The following is an 18,327-nucleotide window of genomic DNA, read 5'->3' as shown; positions in this document are numbered from 1 at the left end:
ACCGAATCTGGATATTGAATGTTACAATCCATACACACCTAGCAAAATTTTAAAACAATTGGCATATAATCCTTTTTAAACATACTTCTTATTTCTTTTGAATTGTTCTTTAGTATAAAAGAGGATATTAAAGAATTTCATTCCAGTACTAAACAGTGTACAATGTTACAATATAAATTTTTATTAAAAACAAACAAACAAGCTCTTTATGGCGTAGGGTACTATACACCATACACCTATGATGTCCTATGTATGCATAATATCTCAACTTGTTGCTACACTGGCACATTCTTGGCTTGGTCCCTTATGGAGTACTTAATCTTACAGCAAAACCTGAGACAAGAACAAACATTTGTAAGTTCTCGCAAACTTAGTGAGTTTTAACCCAATTTACCTTAAAACCTTTCCAGTTGAACTTCTCATCTTGAAGACTTTGGATTTGTCCTTGGCGGATACTTTCCTGTTCGACATACACATATTCATCAACTTTCTTACTTGACTAATCTATTCACGAATCATCCTTAAGATTGATTCCAGATTCCATTAATCAATACGGGACTCATTTCCTTCTTGTATCTCTCCAAAATAATATACATACAAAACCTATCATCAATGAGATCTCCTTCAAATAGACAGAATAAATTTCCCCCAAGATAGTTACTCACAGACACTAATTTTGGTGGATAATTAAACTAATTGATCTTTCAAGAAGAACTCCATACTTACCTTACCTTTGGCGAATTCTCAAATTAATTCTAGTAATTATCAAAATACTAATCAGATCATATCTCCAATCAACCCAAAATCATAACCTATACTAATAATGAAAAGTTCTAAATCATTTAAAAGAATTTCAGACAACTAAGTAACAAATCACAAGAATACCCAACTTGAAAAAACAACTTAAATTCCATATGGCCTCTTTACATGACGTGAAAATCATTCAAATTTGACGGTTACCAAATAACTCATATTACTTTCTTGAATAGCGCAGACAAACTCATGCCCAACGAACTCTTAAACCTTTCATAACTATGAATACTCCAATTTCCTATACTGACAGACTAATATGGCAGATTCACCATTCGAATAACACTAGTAGAGACTTTTCCAGAAGTTTTACTTAGATCATATTCAAACTTTGCTATAAGACTAACCATGCAAATATATCATTAAACTTACCAATTCTCTATCATCACATTAGTTAATAAAGAAGTCTCAAAGTTTACCCAAATCACGACATCAAAACGTTCGACCAGACTTCGCCACAAAGGCATTACATATTATATAACCCAAACAACACATAATAAGCCGCACAGACTTCATCAAATACGTCATAAAGGCCTTACAGAACACGCCACAAAGGTGTCACAGAAAATTGCGTGTTTACTGTCCCATCGGACTATCTCAGAGGTTGCCATAAGGTTTCTCTCACATGGTATGACAACTATAACACCCCAAACTCGGCCCAAACGTTAGACCCTAATTCAGAATATTACATTGGCCACCGAAATGGCCCAATAGGCTATCGAAGTTTATAAAACAACCATTTTAAATCATTTGTTTATTTTAGAAGAAAACTTAGCCTATTTTCAGGAAACTCACGAGTTAACAAAACCGATTAAGTAAAACTTTTTCCTTGTAACGGTGACTATTTTTGAAAACTTAGTTAATTTTTAATTTATTTTTTCTTCCACAATTTATTTATAATATAGTAGAGGAAAAGTGATATTCAACTTTAATTTTAATTAAGAAAAGTCAAAATTATTTTGAGCATTATTACTTCTAATTCCATGTTTAATATTTTAAGTTCAAATTAAATATCATGCATGCTAAATAAACCCTAATCTTAAGTCTCATGACATAGTTTAAATAAAACAACATAGTTAAAAAATAAAAGAATTATAAAAAAAATATGTCTAAAATACTTTTAGAAAAAAATGATTTCGAGCCTTCTGAATGTCGCACCCGCGTTCTAACCTGGTAGGTTATTTGTAAAGATGAAAAATAATGGGTGAGCTTAAGAAGCTTAATGTGCGTCCAATCACAAGGAAAAAGTGTGAAACAATGACCATAGTATACAAGATAACAATTTTTAGAATAAACACATTTGTATAGCAATTCACAATTCACAATATCGATTTATCAGAATAACACATCACTATAATATTTAAAAATTCACAATTGTATGCACATGATTATGATTCGCAATGCAATTTCAGTTTATCAGGAAAGGCCCTACCCCACCGCTACACACCACGCTATGAGTTCCCAAGAACTCATCCAGCCTTTTAATTTCAGGTTGTGGATAAATCACCATTGATTTACAGATAATTTGCCACTTGTTGTAGATACACTATCCACAACATAATTGCAGATAAAAACTGTCACTGGGTTTGTAAAAATTGTGAGTAAGCCACCAGTATTTTTAGGTGAAAACATTTACAGACAAGTTACCGCTTGGTGTAACACCCTAAACCCGGCCTAGATGGAAAGAACGAGTTCCAGACGTCAAATGAACTAACCAAAAATAGATGCACTTAAAACCAATTTAATAGACACATAGGTAAGATCTTAAAATCATTAACCATTCTACACAATTCAATCTTAAATCTTAAAGTCGGAATACAATAACAACTTAAAGACATTCACATATATAGAGAGAGAGAGAAGAACTATTAGGTGACCAAGTCTCGCGTCTGCCGGCTGATCAGTTTTAGGAGGTTCCTGAAATTCATTCAGTCTAGTTAGTACGTTACAACCAGATGTGTAATATTAATACTCAATATGCATAAATTAACTCAGGTATTCTTAAGATTCAGATAACAGATCATTTACAGAAACAGATTCAGATACAAATACAGTTAGAGATGTAGTTATCCTACCCCTCATCCACTACACACCATCTCTGCCCAACCCAACACACCAGCAGATATATAATACTCATCTAGCCCTACACACTTCACAGTGTTGATACGACACGTTACAGTATTCACAGCCTCACTGCCTGATCAAATATAATGACGGGTGATTTGACCACTAAATCAGTACAGAACACTTCATTCAATTTATAACCCCTGCCCCATGCAGATGCAGAGTGCAGATGACCAATTTGTACCTATAACTTCTTATACAGATACAAACATACAATCCAGTATAACATAGGGTAATTAGAGCCAATTTATAATCTCAGTAAAGCAGATCATACAGCTCAGTTTGGTGATACCTAACTTACTAATAGTTTACACTCGCCTCGTACAACAATTATGGTGTTAACAGAAATTAGCGATTTAGGCTCACACGCCCATATGGCTACCCGTGTGACTCCATACAGCTTGACACAAGGTAGTGTGGTTGCTCGTATGCCCATATTTATCAAGTTAATGAGTTACACGATTTGGGTACACGCCCGTGTACTAGCCCGTGTCCTTCACACGGTCCGGCACATACCCATTTCTCCTGCCTGTGCCTTCCTATTTATCAATTAGTGAGTTACACGGTCTGAGCACACGCCCATGTGTCAGCCCGTGTGACTACTAGACATTTATGTCTCACACACGGTTGGCCACACGCCATTGTAGCTCGTCCGTATGTCTCAAATTCGAAATCAATCAGTTACACGGTCCATTACACGACCGTGTGTCACACATAGCCTGTATACACGCCCATGTAATAGCCCGTATGCCATCAACTGTCTCGTTTTCAACGATAAAAACATAGAGAAAAGAGGGTTTCGATACCCTACTTATAAGTAATGACGACCTTGAAGCAAAAATCGAGACTCCCAAAGCCTAAAAACCAAAATCCAACTACTCAATTAACGAAAATTCAAAGAGACACGCTAAATTGCAACAACAATAAACGTCGAAACCTTTAACGTAAAAACCCAAAACGAACAAAACTTACTTACCAGAAGTTCAACAACGCACACTCAAATTCTAGACAACGAGAGAAGCGTTAGGCGTCTCTTGACATTCCCCTACGCTTCTGTAACCACGAACAAACAAAGCAAAACAACAATTAACATTCTCACTTCGAAATTTCAAGAAACTCGTAATTCATACATAACGACTAAAGTTATTACGATTAAATATTACCTTTAAGCACTGAAACAACTAACAGAATGATACAATTCAATGATTAACTCAATAAAACGTTATACAAAGCAAAATTTAGGAACAATGCCAAAAGGAAAAAAGGAAGAAGAAAATAAAATAAAAGGAAGAAAATAAATAAATAAAAGGAAGAAGGAAAGAAGGAGTCAACGTAAAAAATTCATTTAAATTCCTAAAATCAGTATTGTGGAGAAATGAAAAAATAATATTCCTCAATGCACACGTAGAGATTCGAACATAAAAATAATATTCCTCAATGCACATGTAGAGATTCGAACATAAGACCACTGACACAAACAAATGCTTAATCATTGAACCAGCAAGCTCATTATTGGAACCTCAATGCACAAAATCTAACTTAAATGGTACATGCAAGTTTAAAAGTTCAATTAAAGAATACGCAAAACCTCAAAATATGCGACTCGAACCTCAGACCTTCATTGAGCAACCAGAGCACATTACCACAGAAACACTCACATTTTTATTGACACAACCTAAAGAGAAAAAAATTACATTTTTGGGGTGCTACACTTGGTTTCTGATTGAGCCACATATTTGCGATTATTGTCACTTGTTGTGGGTGCACAACATATTTGCAAGTAAAAAAAACTATCACCACACTGTTTGCAGATTATTAAACTGTCACTCTTCCTCTGTACATATCATTCCACCCCATGGAATGCAATATGACATGTTTTATAATAGAATAAATCAACATTAGCAGTAATCATGCTTAACATTTATTCGACTCATCACTAGCAATTAACATGCTTAATGTGTATTTTGTTCAACACAAGCAGTAAACATGCTTTAACAGGTATTCAATAGGGTGGTGGCAATATTAACACTAATAGTTTATCTGTTTCACAATAACAGTAGCATGTAATGTACATTTCACATACGATATAATCATAACACTTCAATCACTAAAGCACAAATTCCAGAATAGCACAATATCAAGGACTTAATTGAGCAAAAAACTCTAAAAATAATTTAGGGCATATACAAGGACTAAACTGAACATATTATAAATTTCTGGGCAAAACTATAAAATAAGAGGCACACGGTTGTGTGGTCAGGCCGTGTAGGAGGCTATAGGCCGTGTGGAATGGGTTACACGACCATATGGAAGGGTTACAAGACCATGTGGAAGGTTTTTGGTCATGTGGTTCATGAACTAGCCTAGGGTTTCCGAGGAATATGGCTGTATGAGAGACTATGTGACCCTAATCCTACACACGATCACCACCGAGTCAATTGTAAAAGAACACATACCTTTCACCTAAAGTTCAATTGATGTTCCTTACTCTCGATTCTGGTTTGACGTACCTAAATCCGATCCTTCAATGAAAAATTTACATGAATTAGCATTAGGTATCAAGATTTAACAAGATTAACAATAAAATTTGGAAAGAACCGTAAGAAATCATTTAATCAATTGCAAAAGCATTGGATAGTAATATTACAAAAATTCGGGATCTAAACTTTGGAAACGAGATGTACTTACTGATTCTTGGCAAAAATAGGGATGTTATCAACGATAATTTCAAACTAAATAGAAAGAACGATTGAATGGGGGATGATTTGATTCAGGAAAGCAAAATAATTATCAATAATTAGGATGAAAATGTGGTGTAAAGAAAAGGGAAATAAAATAAAAAGAGAATAAATAGAAAGATAGAGAGCAAGTTCTATTAGGACTTGAAAAGGGTAATATGAAAATCTAATTAGTAAAAAAAAAAGAGAAAAAGATGGTGGAATTCTAATTCTATTGGAATTTTGAGGAAGAGCAAGATATGAATTCTAATTAGGAAAGAATTGGTTAAATTCCTAAGGTTTGTAAACACTAGGGGCTGCACATGTAATTTTTCCATATTTTGCCAAACTTGAAATTAAAATGAACGGGGGAGGGAGATGGACGGCTCAAACTCAGGTCAATGGGGAAAATATACTAACACTTAACCTTTGGGCCTTACACCTATTTCTTGCTTAATTCCGATATTGAATTGTATATACGTTTCGGGGGTGTGGTAATTAGATTGCTTAAAATAAGAAAATATAATAGGAAGGAGACTCGAACCTATAGGTTGGAGTACTAACACTAAACCATTGAGCTTGTTGCTCATTTCTAGTTTATTTTAGACACTTAATCGTATATATGTGTTAAGGCATTTTTGCGGAATATTTATGAAATTAAAAGGAGAAGGGCTCAAACTTAGGTCAAATGAAGAGAGAAGTTAGTTCTTAACCATTAGGCCTAAGTTTATTTCTTGCTTAAGTTTCACTCCTAATCGTATATATTTTAGTGTGGTTTTTATCCTAGATTGCTAAAATTAAAAGGACAGAAATGGGAAGAAGGTAGCTTGAACCTAGAACTTCTAGGATAAGGCCCTAAACACTTAATCATTCAACCCTATACATTTTCTTGGTTAATTATTTCAGCTAACCCCCTACTTTTCGAGGCGTGACAAACATAATATATGAAAATAATATAATATATTATATAATTAGGAAAAAGACCAAGTCAAGTTCAGGCTTTAAATGTTGAAGTCCAAGCTTAACTCATATTTTAAATAGAGTTAAATTTTTTTGTCCAAACTCATTTTTTCGATATAATATTTCACTTTAAAACTTCCTAAATATCAAGTCAGATTTCAAAATTGGATAAATAATCTGACTTTTAAGCGAATCTAGCTTGAATTATAACATTTGTAATATGTTTGAAACCCAAGAATTTTCTTAATTATACATTTGAAAATTTGTGCAAAGAAAATAATATAAAACTCATACCTTCCAACAAAACTAGACATGTTTTAAACCAAAAATAGAGATTCAATGCCAAGCACAAAAGTCTATAGAGGTTTAACATGAAATATTGCCCCCATTTAGAACCCACAATGAGAGGGAATCAAATTGGATTGATTTGTTGTGCTTTAATAAAACATGAAATTTCATAGATTACATCAAAATTTTGTTTCATGAACACTGTTCAAGAGACAAGGAGTGATATTAAAAAGCCTTGTGAAGAACCGAATCAAACATCTACACATGCAAACCATATAAGTAGATTTTCTTTAAAAATTGATTAAAAATTATATTTGGTTGAAGAGAAATAATAATAATATACTGGTATTTTCTTTAATAATTAGTGTTATTTTTGTCTATTTCTATAAATACTAAGTCGATGATATTAACTTATGATTATAAATTTAAACAAAATATAGATAATAACAAATACTAATATAACATATATTCAATCTTTTTTTATAAATGATATTAAATTTTAATCTTTCAAATTTAATCATTTAAAAATGTGAAACTTCTCGAAAATTTATAACTCAATTATGATGTCGTGCCATATAAAACTAGTTTTTATTCAAATAATTAAAATTTTATTAAGTTCTATGACATAATTTTTTTCTATCTTATCTATTTTATATACAAGTTTTTATGCAAATAATTCAAAACCTTTCTTAATTTTAATTTTGTTTTGTTTTTACAGATTTAATTTTTTTTTTCTAAAACAACTTTCTGTCATATTATTTTTTATATTTATTTAATAAATTTGATTTATTAAAATTAAATTAAAATATACTCAAATAAATTGTAGGAATATTTACTAGTTTTTCTTTTAACAATAATGGAACCAAACATAAACAGTTGAAGCACTCCAACGGCCATTGCTAGGATAATTAAAAAACAGTACCAGCAAGACCAGTGTCTTTAGAAAGGAGATACCTCTTCTCTTGCGCTTACAACATATATATTTTTTAACATGATACAAATTCTAAACTGATACCCCTAATTTAAAAACCTCCATTGATCTTCTACAAATGTCAAAAATCCCATTGTAGACAGACCACTAGAGACACTAAGGAAAGAAAAAAAAAGCCTACATGACAAAGGTAAAAGATGCTTAGACCTAAGAAAATACAAGAAAATTACATGATAGTTGTGTTTTTAGGGACTCAAATGGCTTCCCAATCGATTTCCAGTGATGGGAACTTATCTAAACTGAAGTTTTCAATTTCATTGTCTTCCCATTTGGAATCAGAGAAATCAAAGAAAGTGATATCAGATTCTGGTGAAGATAATGATCCTGCTAATGATGATTCATCAACTGATGATGATGATGATGATGATGAGTTGTCTTGTTTATGATCGAACTCCTCGGTTTTGATGGGGTAATGAAACTCCGCGGCCTTGGGGAGGGTCTTCGTCTTCACTGGATTGCCTTGTGCTTGTAAGCTTTGACAGATAGCCTGGAGCTTAGCATCAACCGAGGCATGGAGGGGTTTGTAGTCACCAAACTCGCCAAAAACATGAGCTCCTTGGTGCTTAAGGTGGGGAAAATTCAGCCTAGCGAACTCTCCTCTAAGCTTATAAGCAGCCTTGTCGTAAGCCAAGGCTGCTTCTTCAGCTGTGTCGAAAGTGCCAAGCCAAAGTCGTGTTCGGTTCTTAGGGAGTCTAATTTCAGCCACCCATTTGCCCCAATGCCTCTGTCTCACACCCCTATAAAGCTTCGCAGCTTTTGGTGGGGTGGAAGAGACATGTTTCATAGGAACAGGCTTTGGTGAAAGAAAGCCCACCCTTGGGTTCTCAAAGGTTGTTGTTGGTGGTGTTGCAACAGCCGCCATGGAAGCTACCTGTTGCTGCTGTTGTTGATGTAATATTTGGGATTGAATTTGAAGGATTTGAGAACGGGTGAGTTGGTTAAGCCCAAGTGAACTACCTGTTTGCTCAAAACCCAACATGTTCTTGTTATAGTTAGAGAACCCATGGTTTGAAAACAAGTGGGTACTACTGTTCAATGGGGAGCAATATTCAGGGTACAAATTGGGCTGTAAGGGAGAAGAAGAAGAAGAAGCACTTTTCATAAAAGGTTCAAGTGCTTTCATTAACTCTTCTCTTAAAGGATCATAAAAAGCTGAGTTTCTGCTACTATTATACATATCTATAACAGCTGCCATATCCAAAAAAAACGGACCTGTTTCTTAATCAAAACCAAAGAACAGGCAAAACCCAACTTTGAGGGACCCAAAATAAACCCTCTTAGCTGATCAAAGTAGAGATTAAAACTTTATAATTTAAAAGAAAAACCCAAACCTGGATCTCTATTCTGAATCACCTGGCTTTCAAAAAGAACAGATTTTTTTGCCTTTTTTTTTCAGCTTGAAAGACAGAAAGAGATTCAGAGAAGCTGGGAATTAAAGAAAAAAAAGGGGGGAATTAAGGAAAAAAAACCGAATGATTGGACACTGCAACAAAATCTGAAATCTCTCTCTCTCTCTCTCTCTTTTTTTGTGGCCTCACCTTGCTGTTTTACACACTTGGATTTCAAGGGGTAAAGCTTATCACTACTTATATAACCTTCTAGCCCCCCATGTGCTTCCCTATTAATTTTCTTTACATTAAATTATTATTTTTGTTAATTATTAGTTTAATTATAAGATAATTTAAATTTAAATTTATCACCTTTCGTTCTTGTCAACTTCAAAGATGCTTTTTTTATTCGATGGGAAGGGGGTGACGATGGAGGGTACCTCATCGCCAATTTTGCTGCCATTTTTACTTTGAAGGGTTAACCGAGAAGTGTCGGTCTCTTAACGGTGACTTTAAACGTGTAAAGTTTTGATTGGGGAAAGGATTTTGTTGACCTGGCATTCCTTTCCTTGCCACGTTGCCACTTCAATCAGTGTTATCATGAATGCTTCTGTGATTTTATGTTTTTTTGTAACCATCTTCGATAAAGATTATTAGTCGCAACTGAGTTAGATTATATTTTATTTATTTTATTTAGAAAATAAGGAAATTAATTTTTATATTTTAGATTAAAGAGTAAATAGGTATTTTTGTAAAATAAGTAAATTAGTTCTTTTTTTTTAAATTAGAGTAATTTAATCTTTGTCAAATTTAAGAGTGAACAACTAAAGACAATTAATCGCAACGTTAAATTTTTATCAATTGTATATATTTTTATTGGTATAATAATAAACTTAACTCTCAACTTTACACATTATGTCAATTTGGTATTGATTTAACAAATTTGTTATTATACTAATAAAAATATGTTTAATTGACAGAAAATATTAATATTGTGATTAATTATCCTTAATTGCTTCTTTTCTAAATTAAAAAAAAACTAATTTATTCAATATTAGAATTCAGAGAGATTGGAAAATTATATTTACCTCCATTTTCTATATAGAACTTTAATGTAACAAAACCGGAATATGTTTAAATAAATTATTTATATGTTAGGGCAAAAATATAAGAAACAAAAAATCTACAAATCCCAGAAACTAAAGTTGAAATATGAACCAAGAAAAGAAAGAAACTAAGTGGAAATAATTATTAATAAAAACAAAATATTGAAATAAAACCAATGTGGATACAACAGTATGAAATGATGATAAAGTTGAATTTTTTATTAATGATTCAAGGATAATCTAACTTTTAATCCTTAACGGTCCCTAATTTTTTATTTTACCTATTTTGATTTTTGAACTTGAAAATTGTTATTTATTTAACTACATTTCGTCAATGACAGTGGAAAAAATGGGAATAATGTAACTTTTAGCCCCTGAACTTGACAATTTAATCTACATTGCCTCTTGAACTTTTTTTTATCCACTTTTACCCCTGAACTTGAAAATTGTTATCCATTTAAGCTCATTCTGTTAATGACCGTGAAAAAAATAGGGATAATGTAACTTTTGGCCTTTGAACTTGGTAAGTAGATCCACATTGGCCTCTGAACTTGACAACTAGGTCCATTTTGATCCCTGAACTTGAAAATTCTAAAAGTGTGGTGATGACGTGGTATTCTGAAATTGTGCCACATCATCACTTAAAAAATAAAAAGATTTTAGATGATGATGTGGTACAATTTCAGAGTGTCATATTTAATGTTTTAATAATCGAACCAATGGTTGAACATGTTAAACCACCAGTTCAATAGTTGGATAACAACAATTAAATAAATAATTAAAATTTCATAAAAATCTAAAAAGCCAAGTAAAATCAATTTTTATTTATTTTGCTTTTTTAGATATTTATGAGTTTTTAATTATCAAGTTCAGAGGCCAAAAGTTACATTATTCTTTTTTTTTTACAATCATTAACATAATGAGTTTAAATAAATAACAAATTTCAAATTCAGGGATCAAAATGAATAAAAAAATTTAAAATCGAATGTGAACCTACTTGTCAGGTCAAAAGTTACATTATCCCATAATTTAATGTAATAAGGCCAAATCCAAAAGCAAATGCAAACTATGATTAACGTAATAACAGTTATATTAATATTATTAATTATTAATTAAAGCAGATTAAATTTAATCAAGTTGCCACAGATGACAAAACCCAGGAGCTAATGAGAGGTCGACAATTTTCTTTTCATTAAATTCTCAAAGGATAAAATTTAGCTAATTATCGGTTCTAATATTATATGCGTTGCATGTAATTTTATATATTTATATTTTATAATTTAATAAATAATAAAATTAATATCATTTAAAATAATAATTATAAGGTGTAATTAAAATATATAATTATTTTGATAATTCAAATATAATAAAATAAAAAAATGAATATAATCTTTTTTTCTTAATGGAAACTTCATTATTATAATAGTTAATACATAACATATAGTTAATATAAACATATTATATTATATAAATATATTATTTGATATACCATAAATGGAATTATTTGACTGCACAAGCTGAATTAAAAAAAAGATCATATGTCTCCTTTATTTAGTTTTTTTTATATCAATTAAGGACACGAGGTGATTTCTCAACCTCACTTGTAGAATTAAAAAAACTCTATCGCTGGTATATAAAGCAACGTTAAAAATTTTGAGCAATTTAATCTATGCTAATCTAAAAATGGGTAATTTTTATTATTGTTTTTTCACGTAACTTTTTTTGATATTCTTCATATATATTTTATAGTACATAATAGGTATTGATGGCTGCTCCTCCGAACAATGTTATTTCTAATATTTAAAGCTGTATTTTCTTATTGAAAATGTAATATATCTTATACTTAATACTTGTTGATTTTTTTCTTATCACTTTAAGGGTGAGTTTAGATGAGCGGTGCGTTTATCCGTGGGTAGCGTAAAAATAACAATGACGGTGAAATTAAATGCTGTAACGATACTATAACGTAAAAAAAAAATTAAGGCAAACACACTACAGCGCATCCAATCATCCATCCATACCCACCTAAATCTAAAATATATTCTAAAATTCATTCCCATTGAATATAAAACCAGTAACCATGGTTAAATGGGAAAACAAAGTCAAAACTATGGGAAATGGAAGAAAGGGAAAGGGTGGGGTCAAATCAAAGATTGCGTAGGATAGAAGCGAGAAGGATCCCAAATTCCCCAATATTCCAATTCCAAACCATTAAATTTTTATTAGATTCCATCCTATACTAATTTAAAGATTACATTTTTCTAAAATGGTGTTATTAATAAAAGTTTTTTACAACACACTAAAAAGAATATAATTTAAAATCTGATATATAATATTACAAAAAATCCTTATTTAAGCAATTTGAATACTTTTCCAAAATATTTGATTTTTTTTAATTTAACCCTTAACTGAGCAATTCTAAAAAGTTGAGCCCAATTTAAAAATTTACCCTAAAAAATGTTAATGGTGTTATAGATGGTCGTGGATATGCGTAAGGAGGTAGTGGCATGGGACCTACTTTGACGCGCATACACGTCGGTTCCTACGTGGACATCACTTTCAAGCCACGCAAAGTACCTTCATTTTCAAATCACTCCTTCCATTATTTTTCCTAAAGCTCAAATTAAACGTGTCATGTTCCATTCATGTCCTCTAGGTTCGGAAAATTAATTATGTATTTTCTTGATTAAATCTTAATTTAATTGATATTAATATTATTATCTATATTAAAATATATAAATTAGAGTACATTAAAAAATATTATCTTCGTATTTAAAGACTTTTATAAAAATATTTCCATTTTTGTTTTCACCTTTAAACCAAACCTTCTTTCTTACTAGACACTCAAGTACTCAACCACATCAGCTAACATTAACTTCTTCTGATACACTTGCTTTATTTAAAAAATAAAAAAAAAAACTCCTTCTTCCCAAATAAAATATATTTAATATATATTTTCTTTCTAGCTATTTGGAAGTTAGTGAAATGGATTTATTTACTAGAATGTTAATGAACCTTTTCTTTCTTTTTCCTTTTTCTTTTTTTTTTTCATGACAATGAATCTTATACGAGGTAATCTAGTTTTTTTTTTAAATAATTTAGTATATTTTATTTGGAAAGAAGGTTCTCTTTTTATTGTTAAATTATTGGATAATAAATCCCTAAGTAAATATATTAATAGTAAGTAAACTCGATATTTATAGGTGTTAATTTGTCTTTTTAAAGAAAATTATTCTAAAAAATTAAAATTTAGAGCAAATTATATTATTAGTCACCGAATTATTAGTAAGTTTCTTTTTTAATTATTTAACTATAAAAAGTTAAAAAATAATTACTCAATTATTTATTTTTTTCCTTTTTGGGTATCCAACCGTTAAATTACTAAAGGAAAATTAACTTGGAAGCTATTAAAATTGGCATAGTAGCAACTTTTAATATTGTATCGATTTAATCTTGATTCTAAAAAATCTAACCCTCGACATTTATACATCGTATAATTTAATATTTTTTGTAGTTTTGCCAAAGAAGATTAATTATTATATTTAATTTTTTGGTGTTTCTATTTTTTGTCTTTTTTTTTATCAAACTTAGATTATAAAATTTTTTCAACTTTTTAAGTGAAAAGGTCACAAAGAAAAGCAAAATTACAAAAAAAAATTATACAATGTGTAAATGTTGAGTGTTAATTTTTTAGAATCAATATTAAATTGAGATAATGTATAAATTTTGAGGGTTAAAATTACTATTATGTCAATTTTAAAAACTTCCAAGTTAATTTTCTGTTTGTAATTTAACGGTTGGTTACCCAAAAAAAAAAGAGAGAGAGAATAATTGAGTAACCATTTTGTGACTTTTCTTAATTGGATGACAAAAAGAAACTTATCAATATTTGGGTGACTACTAGTGCAATTTACCCTAAATTTTATTAGAAGTTAATTGTACTAAATATATTTTAACAATATTATAATTTAAAAAACCCTATATATTTATATTGGGCAAAAGAAAAGTTGGCTTATTGGCTTTTGAGGGGACATAGTAATGTGCCCTTTGCAGTTCATAACCTCATTTGCCTTTGGGGCTAATAATTTTTCCAAAAATTATTATTTTATGTTTCTTTTTGGGGAATTTTTTATGTATGATAATTTGATTTCCATGACCACCGACGTTCAATTGTTTTGGTCTATGCAGCCACATTTTTGCTGTTTTTTTTTTAAATTTACACAAGAAGTCTGTTTGAACATCATTTATACTTTAATTTTATAAATAATTAATAAATATAAAATTGGAATATCTTCCACTTTTATTTTTATTTGAATATAAAAATCATGTATTAAAAAAAAAGAATGCAGTATAAGACTGGATTGCTGTTGAAGTAGCAAAAGTGAGTCTAATTATAAAATGACATAATGGTGCTTTCTATTACGTTTTCAAATGTAATAAATTTGTACTTTAAAAGTTACAATTAATTGATGTTAGGCAACTTTTGAGCAGTTTTAAGAAGCTGTGCTCATTAGTATTTGACATTGCTCAGCTAAAAAATTTGTTATATTTTGTGTTAACAAATTTTAAAAATAAAATACTTGAGTTTTGATCTTTACTAACAACATTAGGGACATGCACAAGCCTATTTGTGATATTCAAACATTTTATAGCAACATATCTTGAAGATCGGTGTAACAACTCGCCTGGCGGAGACTAAATTAAGTTATCGTTTCGTGTGTAAGTCGATTAAGTTAAGGGTAGAACATGAGTAGGTTAGTGAAGTATTTGTGTTTGACTGGGTAAGCGTATCCTGTGGTATTCGTCTGGCAAACTCTAGGGTTTGGCGAACTCTTCTCTTAAGCTATCCGTCAACTCAGATGTTTTGGGCGAACTCGTTAGTTCGCAGCTTGATAATTTTGTTTTCGTGTTTAGTATATATTACGATGGCTCGGTTAGTAATGTTGGAGTTTAGTTGAGACCTAGTTAGAACTAAACTAGGGTACTGTAGATGACTAGATTCTTAATTAATTTCTTCTTAAAATTCTAGAGCAATCGTGGAATCCTTTCACTTTCCACTAAGTTTTCTTCCTGGATGTCTCTATTATATAAGGATATCTAGCTAGCATGTTTCTACGTTTTTGCTTATGCTTCTTCTTCTTCCTTGCGTTTTAGCTAAACATTTAGAAATTTCTAAGTTGGAATCGTTAGCAAGGAGTTTCTAGTATCTAACTGACGTAATTTTTAGTACCAATTTATCAATAATTTCTGGTAAACCCTTAGGTTTTTATCGAAGGAATTTACATGTTTACAGTAATGCATGCGTAGAATTTAGAACTGTTCGTGAGGAAGGAAACTTCTTGATTCTGGGTTGCATGTTATCCATTCATGCATGCATGTTAAATTCTAGTAGTTTAATGATCTGATAGATATAATTGTCTCTCTTTTTAGCTCAAGAAGCTAACGAAGGTCCAAGTAATAAAGGCAAAATACCTGTTGAGTAGACTTTTTGGTGGGTTCCTTTTTACTTCATTGTGTTATAAAATCATTTTCCTATATAAATTATGTAAGGTAAGCGTTCCCTCTCAATGATGAAATGTGTGGTATCTGGTTATGGTGGCGTTAAACCAACGTTGTCAGCATGAGTATGGTCAATTCAAGTTTCGAGATAAAATACCCTCATTTCCGTGCAAGTCAATATCATTTATATGTGAAACGTGATATGTGATAAAAGAGAAGGAGATATGTTTGTGATGCCTCCAGTAGGGCAGCTATATTGTAAACTAGACTGGCATATCATGAGAAAACGTGTTCAGCTACACATAAATGATATGAGGAGTTATGGGTTGGAGCATATGCATATGAATACGACTGATTGATATGATTCTGATTCTGAATTCTGGGTCTAAATTTGGCACAAGTATAGGTCATGTGTAAAACGTGTGCATTGTATTAAGTTATGGATAAACGAGCGGATTGTCTCCACCCACGAGTCGTGTTAAGTTGACAAATAGAGTTCGTCGAAGAATTGTGAATGTCATTGGGCGTAATATGTTTAGTATATCTAAACGTCTCCTAATCTGCTTCTCCAGTAAGGTCTTCCACTGTTTAATGATCCCAAAAACTTTATTCTTATGCTTCATGTAATAGATCCAGGCCTACTTAGAGTAATCATCAATAAAGGTAAGGAGGTATCTACTGCCTCTTTTTAAGGTGACTAGAGCTGGGCCCCATAAATCGGAGTGAATGTAGTCAAGAGTGTTCTTTGTCCTGTGCTCAGCAGAACTAAAACTAACACGTGTTTGTTTTCCATAAACATAGTGTTCGCAAAAATCTAATTTTCCAACCCTTGCTCCCGGAACAAAACCTTTCTTATCCAAAATGGTCATACCTTTATCGCTCATATGCTCAAGTCACATATGCCATACTGAGTTGACTCTAACTCTGTAAAAGATGAAATTTGTTGCGACATCACGAGACTCCTCGTGGCGACTGTTTTAGCTGTACCTCCATAATTATTGTTGCGTCAATCATTGTTGAGCCCTGTAGGATATATAGATTGCTGATTTTCTAACATTTCATCAAAATGAGAGCTCCACGAGATACCTTAATGTCACTTGACTCGATGAAGATCCTACAATTGTTCAAGTCTAAAATACCCAGAGAGATGAGATTTTTCTTTAAATCAGGCACATGCTTAACATTTGATAGTGTCCTAATGATCCTATCGTGCATCCTGATCTAAACAGTACCAATACTGATTATCTTACAGGATGAATTATTCCCTATATGGTATGAATGGAGAACAAGTTTAGACATTTCTGTCGTAAACAGCAACAAAAAATTATCTCCCTTGTCCTCGGCCACACTAGCATTGACTACCTCGGCCTTTTGCTTTCCTTTTAATTGCTCTCACCAGCCATCTTATTTTATTTTCCAGTTTATAACACTGTCTTAAAGTGACCTAACTTCTTGCAGTAACCATAAGTCTTTTCTCGATTCCTCGACTTTGATTTTGACCTAGACCTGCTTTGACCTGAATCCTTAGACCGTTGTTTGCCTTTTGCAACTAAAACCGAGCCATGTCCATTTGACTTGCTATTCGAACCTAACTCGCTATTTTTATATGAAAGGGGCAAATAGCACAACAATAGCATAGTCTAATATTCATTATCTATATTAGCCTCGACAATCTTCAGGTCATTCAAGAAAGTAACAAACTCACTGATGTGAGCCTTAATGGATGCACCTTCAGCCATACGGAATGTATACAGCGATGTTTCAACACCAATCGATTTGCCAGAGACTTTTTCATGTAAAGGGATTCTAACTTCTTCCATAAGGCGGATGTCGTTTTCTCCATAAGCACCTCTTGCAGCACATTGTTCATGAGGCACAACTGAATTGCAAACAAAGCCTTTTCATCAAGCTCATCCTATTCTGATTGATTCAAGTTTGTAGGCTTTTGCCCTATAACAGCCTTTTCAGACTATTTTGAGCTAAAATTGTCGTCATCCGAACTTGCCATAAACTGAAATTTGTGATCCCATCAAACTTCTTGATATCGAATCTCATTGTTGTCATCTCTGAATGGTTTGATTGTGACATCCTAACCAAGCTCTGATACCATTTTATTGGGGATAGACTCGTATAAACAACGATAAATAAGGAATGGAGAAAATTGGGCACACAAATTTACGTGAAAAAACTCCTCTGATGAAGAGGATAAAAAATCACTGGCAAAAGAAAACTTTATTAAAGAACAAATAGTCAAAGAGTACAAGATGGAGAAATTCTAAAATAAGCCCTAACCTCAAAAAACAAAGCTCTCCAACTAAAACAAAAAAATTCTCTCAAAGCTCTTTAAAAACTCTCTTAATGTTGTTCAAAGTTATGTTTTTTCTAAGGTTACTGAAGGCCCTTTTTATATGCTAAGATTAGAGATCTAATCATACTAAAATATTTCTAGTATATTAAGAGTTTAATTGGGAAATGTAACCCTGTTGAAAGTCTAACACGCAGCT

At 31.7% G+C, this 18,327-nt stretch overlaps 1 protein-coding gene across 1 annotated transcript; it reads right to left on the bottom strand.

Moving 5' to 3' along the window:
• Positions 1–7,719: 7,719 nt before the first annotated feature.
• On the bottom strand, positions 7,720–9,477 carry LOC107950470 (ethylene-responsive transcription factor ERF060). The gene has a single exon (XM_016885316.2). It carries the CDS (start codon positions 9,083–9,085, stop codon positions 8,084–8,086), a length of 1,002 nt encoding a protein of 333 aa, XP_016740805.1. The 5' UTR covers positions 9,086–9,477; the 3' UTR covers positions 7,720–8,083.
• Positions 9,478–18,327: the final 8,850 nt, after the last annotated feature.

This window comes from Gossypium hirsutum, chromosome D03 (genome assembly GCF_007990345.1).
Source record: "Gossypium hirsutum isolate 1008001.06 chromosome D03, Gossypium_hirsutum_v2.1, whole genome shotgun sequence".
NCBI classification, from domain to species: domain Eukaryota; kingdom Viridiplantae; phylum Streptophyta; class Magnoliopsida; order Malvales; family Malvaceae; genus Gossypium; species Gossypium hirsutum.
This window is presented reverse-complemented; position numbering and strand designations above follow the sequence as displayed.

Bases quoted from the DNA above. Each gene is read 5' to 3' on its own strand.
- LOC107950470 (XM_016885316.2), bottom strand. From the start codon at position 9,085: ATGGCAGCTGTTATAGATATGTATAATAGTAGCAGAAACTCAGCTTTT.